Source organism: Galeopterus variegatus, unplaced genomic scaffold (assembly GCF_000696425.1).
Source record: "Galeopterus variegatus unplaced genomic scaffold, G_variegatus-3.0.2 Scaffold5938, whole genome shotgun sequence".
Lineage (NCBI taxonomy): Eukaryota > Metazoa > Chordata > Mammalia > Dermoptera > Cynocephalidae > Galeopterus > Galeopterus variegatus.
The window spans coordinates 129553-137860 of record NW_007732049.1 but is presented as its reverse complement, the minus strand read 5'-3'; the positions used below and the strand labels follow the sequence as shown (position 1 = coordinate 137860).

At 36.0% G+C, this 8308-nt stretch overlaps 1 protein-coding gene across 1 annotated transcript in view; it reads right to left on the bottom strand.

Annotated features, from left to right (window-relative positions):
* Positions 1 to 306: 306 nt before the first annotated feature.
* Positions 307 to 8308, bottom strand: part of LOC103605616 — a 76071-nt gene continuing 68069 nt past the window's right edge. The window contains exons 4-5 of the mRNA XM_008590236.1: positions 5904 to 5982; positions 307 to 730 (exon numbers count right to left, since the gene is read on the bottom strand). Coding sequence (XP_008588458.1) covers positions 307 to 730; positions 5904 to 5982 — 503 coding nt within the window. The remainder of the gene's footprint in view (positions 731 to 5903; positions 5983 to 8308) is intronic.

The window sequence follows — 8308 nt, the reverse complement described above, 5'->3', positions numbered from 1 at the left end:
TTTCATCATGATGTCTAGCTGAGTTTTCTTGTATCTCATTCAGTTTCCTTAGAATTATCACTCGAAATTCCTTGTCAGTCATTTCAAGGGCTTCTTGTTCTATAGGATCTAGAGCTTGAGATTTATTATCTTTGGGTGGTGTACTTTCTTGATTTTTCATGTTTCTGGTGTCTTTTCTTTGATGTTTATTCATTGTGGCAGGGGGTTTCACAGTCCACAGGTTTGACACTATTGCCTGACTAAGATTTTGTTGGGGTTGCCAATTTGGTATGGCTACCTCAGTGACTACTCAGTTGGACACTAGTGTTAGGCAAGACCAAAATTGAATACCGGGAAGATGGTGGGGCGTTCACACCGCTCCCTCTGGTGAGTCTCAGCTCCCGCGTTGTGCTCCCGCGTTGAGCTCCCACGGCAGCCTCCGCAGCCAGAGCTGCCCCGGCCACCTCTCACCGCCCCTGGCGCTCCTGGCTCCTGTTCGTGCCACAGCCTACTCAGTGTCTCTTTGGCTCGCAGTTCCAGCGGCGCCTGGGGCCAGGGAGGCGACAGCCCCCTCTCCGGCAGATACCGCAGTCGCTGGACCCCGAGTCCTGGTGGCGGGGCTGTGCAGCCTGGCCTGGTGCTGAGGGCAGCGGCTGCGAGGCTGGGCGCCGAGTGGCGGCCGCTCCCGGCGGCTTCTTCTTGGCCACAGCCCCCACCAGTGCCGCATCTGCCAAGGGCTCTCACACGGAGCCTGTGAGAGGGCCCTAATGGGAGTCAGCTGTGTTTTCACTTTCTGTTGTCGGCTGGGATGGGTTTCTCTGCGGATTCTTTGAAATGAAATAATGTGATGCACGCCACGATAAGGGCCGGCCTGTAATGAGACCCAGGCCGCTGGGTGGCTGCTATTGCTCCAGGTGATATCATTGTTCTTATTGGTAATTTCCTGATGACACATGCTGGTGAATGTATTTTCATATGCTTATTTGCCACCTGTATGTCTTCTTTGGTGAGATGTCTGTTTATATCTTTGGCCCATTTTTTAACTGGATTGTTCATCTTCTTATTGTTGAGTGTTAAGAGTTTTTTGTTTATTTTGGATAACAATTCTTTATCAGATGTGACCTTTGCAAATATTTTCTCCTAGTCTGTGGCATGTATTCTCATTCTCTTAAGTGTCTTTTGCAGAGAAGAAATTTTTTGTGAAGAGTGTATGAGCTCTGTCTAGGTTCATTTTTTTTTGTATGCAGACGTCCAGCTGTTCCAGCATCATCTGTTGAAAAGACAATCCTTTCTCTAGTGTATTTCCTTTGCTCCTTTATCAAAGATCAGTCAACTATATTCCTGTAGGCCTGTTTCTGGCTCTCTATTCTTTTCCACTGATCTATTTGCCTATTCTTTTGCCAATATTACACTGTCTTAAGTACTGCCACTTTATAAGTCTTGAAGTCAGGCAGTGTCAATACTCTGACTTGTTTCTTCTTTATTATTCATTATGTTGGCTATTTCTGGGTATTTTGCCTTTCCATATAAACTTTAGAATCAATTTGCTGATATCTATAAAATACCTTGCTGGGATTTTGATTGGGATTTTGTTGTATCTATAGACCAAGTTAGAAAGAATTGACAGACTAATAATATTGTCTTCCTATCCATGAACACAGAATATCTCTCTAGTTCTTTGATTCCTTTTTTCAGAGTTTTGTGGTTTTCCTCATAGATTTTTTTTTTTTTTTACACACTTTGTTAGATCTATATACAAGTATTTCATTTTGGGGGATGCTAATGTAAATAGAAATGTTTTTAATTTCAAATTCCAGTAGTTCGTTAGCATATAGGAAAACAACGGGCTTCCATATATTAACCTTGTATCCTCCAACCTTGCTATAACTGCTAATTAGTTCCAGGGGTTTTTTTTGGTTGATTCTCTCAGATTTTCTACATAGATGATCATGACATATGCAAATAAAGACAGTTTTATTTCTTCCTTCCTAATTTGTATATCTTTTATTTCCTTTTCTTGTTTTATTGCATTGGCTAGAACTTCCAGGACAATGTTGAAAAGCAGTAGGGAGCGGGAACACATCCATGCTTTGTTCCTGATCTTAGGGAGAAAGCATCTAGTTTCTCACCATTAAGTATCATGCTAACTACAGATTATTTTATAGATATTCTTTATCAAGTTGAGGAAGTCCCCCTCTACTTCTAGTCTGTTGAATTTTTATAATGTGTGGGTGTTGGATTTAAATGCCTTTTCTACATTCATTGATATAATCATGTGGGTTTTCTTTTTAGATTGTTAATGTGACAGGTTAATTGATTTTTGAATGTTGAATGAGCCTTGCATATCTTTAATAATCACTGTGTTCAATTTCTTTTTTATACATTCTTTGATTCAATTTGCTTATATTTTGTTGAAGATGTATGGATCTATGTTCAGAAGAGATAGTGATTTATAGTTTTCTTGTAATTGTCTGGTTTGGGTACAAGAGTAATGCTGGCCTCATAGAATGATTTAGGAAGTATTCCATTTGCTTCTCTCTTCTGGAAGAGATTGGAAAGAACCAGTACAATCTCTTCCTTAAATGTTTCGTAGAATTCACCAGTGAACCCATCTGGGCCTGGTGCTTTCTGTTTTAGGTTATTAATTATTAATTCAGTTTCTTTAATAGATAGAGGCCTATTCAAGTTGTCTATTTCTTCTTGAGCAAGCTTTGGCAGATTGTGTATTCCAAATAATTGGTCCATTACATCTAGGTTATCAAATTTATGACCAAAGAGTTGCTCATAATATTCCTTTATTACCCTTTTAATGTTCATGGGATCTATTATGATGTCCCCTCTTTCATTTCTGACTTTAGTAATTTGTGTCTTCTCCTTTATGTTCCTTAACCTGGCTAGAAACATCATTTTTATTGATTTTTTTAATCCAGCTTTTGATTTTGATTTTCCTTCATTGATTTTCTGTTTTCAATATCACTGATTTCTGCTCTAATTTTTTTTCTCCTGTTTATTTTGTATTTAATTTACTCTTCTATTTCTAATTTCCTAAGGTAGAAGCTTAGATTATTGATGTTGGGTTTTTCTTCTTTCCTAACACATGCATTCGATGCAATAAATTTCCCTCTAGGCACTGCTTTTTTTGTACTCCACAAATTTTGATAAGCAGTATTTTCATTTTTATTTAGTTCAATGTATTTTTAAATTTCTCTTGAGATTTCTTCTTTGATCTGGTGTTGTTTGATCTCTAGGTATTTGGGGGATTATTTCAGGTATCTTCTCATTGATTTCTAGTTTAATTCCACTGTGGTCTGAAAGTACACACTGTACGATTTCTATTTTTATAAATTTGTTAAGGTGTGATTTATGGCTCAGAATGTGGTATATACTGGTTTATGTTCCATAAAATTTGAGGAGAATGTGTGTTCTGCTGTTGTTGGATGAAGTAGTCTAAAGACATCAATTGACTGATGATGATGTTGAATTCAACTATGTCCATACTGATTTTCTGCCTGCTGGATCTGTCCATTTCACAGAGGGCAGATGAAGTTTCCAACTGTAATAGTGGATTCATCTGTTTCTCCTTGCAGTTGTCAGTTTCTGTCTCATGTATTTTGACATCCTGTTTTTAGGCATATACACATTAAAGATTGTTATGTGTTCTTGGATTACTGACTCCCTTTATCACTATGTAATGTCCCTCTATATCCCTGATAACCATCCTTGCTCTGAAGTTTGCTCTGTCTGAATTTAATGTAGCTACTCCTGCTGTTTTGTCTTCAAAATGTTTATGGTAGTAATGAACATGTTAACACAAAATTTACCATCTCAACCATTTTTAAATGTACATACAGTTCAGTGCTATTAAATACATTCACAATGTTGTGCAACCATCTCCACCAACCATCTCCATAACTCTTCTCATCTTGTAAAGGTAAAACTGAAACCCTATACATTAAACATTAACTTCCCATTCTCCTCTCTCCCTAGACCCTGGCAATCACAGTCCCACTTTGTGTTTCTATTATTTTGACTACTCTAAGTATCTCATATAAGAGAAATCACAGAGCATTTGTCTTTCTGTGAGTGGCTTATTTCACTTAGCATAATTCCTCAAGGCTCATCCATATTGTAGTATATTAAAGAATTTCCTTTTAAAGGCTGAATAACATTCCATTGTATACACCATATTTTACTTATCCATTCAACTATCAATGGACACTTGGGTTTCATCCACATTTTAGCTATCGTGAATAATGCTGCTATGAACATGGATGTACAAATATCTTGAGACACTGCTTTCAATTCTTTTAACTCCTGCCTTCTTTTGATTAGTGTTAGCATGGTATATCTTTCTCCAACCCTTTACTTTGATCCTATATGTGCCTTTATATTTAAAATGGGTTTCTTATAGACATCATAATTGATTTTTGGTCTTTATTTTTGATCCACTGTGATAATTTGTCTTTTAATTGCTGTATTTACATCACTGATGTTTAAAGTGATTATTGACATAGCTGGATTGATATCTATCATATTTGTTACTGTTTTCTATTTGTTGCCATTGTTCTTTGTTCCTATTTTTGTCTTCCACTCTTTTCCTGCCTTTTGTAGTTTTAATAGAGCATTTTATATGATTCTATTTTCTCTCCTTTCTTAGCATATCAATTATACTTTTTTAAAAACTTTTTTAGTGATCATTCTAGAGTTTGCAGTATATACTTACAACTCATCCAGGCCCACTTTCAACTAACACACCAGTCCACAGATCATACAAGTGCCTTATAATAGCAAAATATTCCTAATTCCTTCCTCTCATCTCATGCATCATTGCTATCACTCATTTCATTTATACATAAGCATATACATACACATAAGCATATAAAATCAAATACATCTGTCATTGCTATTTTGAACTATTGTCTATTAGAGCAATTACAAATAAGAAATATAAAATTTTTAATTTTACCTTCACTTATTAATTCTCCAATGTTCCTCATTTCATTTTTTCCTTTGGTCAGCTGGCTGGTATGGGGATCCAAACCTGTGACCTTGGTGTTATAAGGCTATACTCTAACTGTGCTAACGAGCCAGCCCTCTTTCTTTCTTTTACAAAACTTCTTTTAAGGTTTTTCCAAGACAGGTTTACTGGCAACAAATTCCTTCAATTTTTATTTGTCTGAGAAAGATTTTAACCACTCTTGAAAAATAATTTCACAGGGTACAGAATTCTAGGTTGGTTATGTTTTTCCCTCTCAACCCGTTAAATGTTTCATTCCACTCTCTTCTGTATTGCATGGTTCCTGAGGAAAATTCAGATGTAACTGTTATTTTTGCTCTTCTACAGATAAGCTGTTTTTTTCTTCATTTTCTTTCAAGACTTTTCTTTATCTTTGACTTTCTGCACTTTGAATATGATATTTTAGGTATCGTTTTTTGGGGCTTTATCCTGCTTGGTGTTCTCTAAGCTTCCTAAAACTGTGGTTTGGTGTCTAACATTAATTTGGGGAAATTCTCAGCAATTATTGCTTCAAATATTGCTTCTGTTCCTTTCTCTCTTTCTTCTCCTCTGGTATTCCCATTATACATATATGATACACCTTTTGTAGTTGTCCCAGAGCTCTGAGATATTCTGTTCTATTTTTATTCAGTCTTTTCTCTCCACTTTTTAGTTTTGGAGTTTCTACTGATATATGCTCATGCTCAGAGATTCTTTTCTCAGCTGTGTCCAGTCTACTCATGAGCCCATCAAAGGCATTCTTCATTTCTGTTAGTGTTTTTTATCTCTAGCTTTTTAAAAATTCTTTCTTAGAATTTCCATCTCTCTGCTTATATTATCCATCTGGTCTTACATGTCGTCTACTTTTCCCACTGAAGCCCTTAGCATACTATTCAGTATTTTTAAATTGCTGGTCTAATAATTTTACCATTCCTGCCAAAACTGACTCTTGTTCTGATGCTGTTCAGTCTCTTCAAACTGTGTTTTTTGCCTGTTAGTATGCCCGGCTGAAAGGCAGACATGAGTACCAGCTAAAAGGAACTGCAATTAAAAAAAAAAAAACCCTTAGTAATGTAATGGTAAAATGTGGGGAAAGGGGAAGCATTCTACATCCTATGATTAAGTCTCAATCTCCACCCACCTCCTCTCTTACATGAGATAGACAGCAAGAAAGGGCTGGAACTGTGTATTTCCTATCCCCCACATGGAAGGCTAGGCTGGCTGAAGTTGCATGTTTCCCTTCCCCCAAGTAAGTTAGACTCTGATAAAACCTCAGCAGGTTAGGCTCTGGAGTGGCTATTACTAGTATCAGACAAAGCAGACTTCAGAGCAAAGAAAATTACCAGGGAAAAACAGGGACATTACACAATAATAAATGGTTCATTCAACTAGAAGACATAACAATCCTAATGTGTATCCACCTGACAACAACAGAGCTTCAAAATACATGAACTAAAAACCAACAACTGAAAGGAGAAACAAACAAATTCACAACTGTAGTTTGATACTTCAACACTCTTTTCTCAGTAATAGAATTAGTACACACAAAAAAAATTAACAAGGATATACAGGAATTAAACATCATCAACCAACTGGATCGAACTGACATTTATAGAACACTCCACCCAATAACAGCAAAATACACATGACTTTTGAAGTGTACATGGAATACGCACCAAGATAGCCAATATCTCCTGCGTCATAAACACCTTAACAGGTTTAAAAGAACTGAAATCATACAAAGAATGTTCTCTGACCACAAAGGAATTAAACTAGAAAACATTAAATGACCAAACATTTGGAAATTAACACATTTCTATATGACCCATGGGTCAAACAGCAAGTCTTAAGGGAAATTAGAAAATATCTTGAGCTGAATGAAAAGGAAAATACAATATTTCAAAAGTTGTGCGATGTATCTAAAAGCAATGCTTAGAGAGAAATTCATAGTATTAAACACCTATATTATAAAAGAAAAGTCTCAAATCAATGACCTCAACTTCCACCCTAAGAAACTAAAAAAAAAAAACAAACAAAATAGCCCAAATCAAGCAGAAGGAAGGAAGTAATAAAATTAAGAGCAGAAATCCATAAAATTGAAGACAGAATAGAGAAAAATCAACAAAACCAAAAGCTGGTTCTTTGAAAAGACCAATAAAATTAAGAAATCTATCAAGAGAAAGAATAAAATACAGGAGACACAAAATATCAAGAATGAAGGAAGGGATCACCACAAGACAGAAGACGTTAAAAAGACAATAAGAGTATACTACAAACAACTCTATGCGCATAAATTCGACAACTCTGGTGAAAAGAACCAATTCCATGAAATTACCTAAAATCACCCAAGATGAAATGGGTTACCTGAATAGACCTAAAATAATGAAAATAAATTGAATTAGTAATTGAAAACCTAAAAATCTCCAGGCCCAGATGGTCTCACTGTCAATTCTTTAGAAAAAGAGTAACACCAATTCTATAAAATTCCACACAGAAAAAAAAATTAGTACAACATATCAGCATTCATACAGCCGCAGTATCCAATAAGCAGGGCAGGATATTAGCCCCATGTGGCCACTAAGTACTTGATATACAGCCAGAGCCACACATTGAAATGATAATATTTTAGCTATACTGAGTTAAATAAAATATATTGTTAAACATCTTTTAAAGTACTCAAATAAGTGTTAGGTCAGAAATTAAGATCTACTTTCTTAATCACTTATGAATTCCACATATAAAAGAGAAACCAAAAACATAAAGAAAAAAGTGGTTACTGAGCCAAAGCCTTAAATTCAATTGCTTTCGAGACTGTGTCAAAACAAAATACAAAGCTCTTAGAATTCATAAGAGGAAAACTAGAAGGACACTGATCACTACAAAGCAAAATCCAGAGGCTAGCAGGCTCACAGCATTCCCTTCTGGGGCCAAATGTCCAAAACTGACATTCCCTTTGCAAAGAAGGGAAAGCATAAGCTCTTTAAAGATAAAAAGAAAAAAAATAAAGAGAACTAAAGAAAGGTACTTTTTTCAAGTTAAAGATTATCTTGAAAAACAATTATAAAGATTATAGAATGAACGAATTTCTAGCTGAAAATAGATCTTTGCCATTCCAAAGGAAAACCCATTAGAGCATTATGTGGCTGGCATCAAACCATCATTACAGGAACAGAACGCAATTTGCTTTTCAGTAGGAGATTATCCTCTTCAAAGACCCCCACCTTTAACTAGAAGGCTAATGGGAGGTTTCTAATAATAAAGCTATGGCTACATTCTGAGCAGTAATTAAAGAATATATACTACATCAAAGACTAAGATACTAGAGGGGCCGGC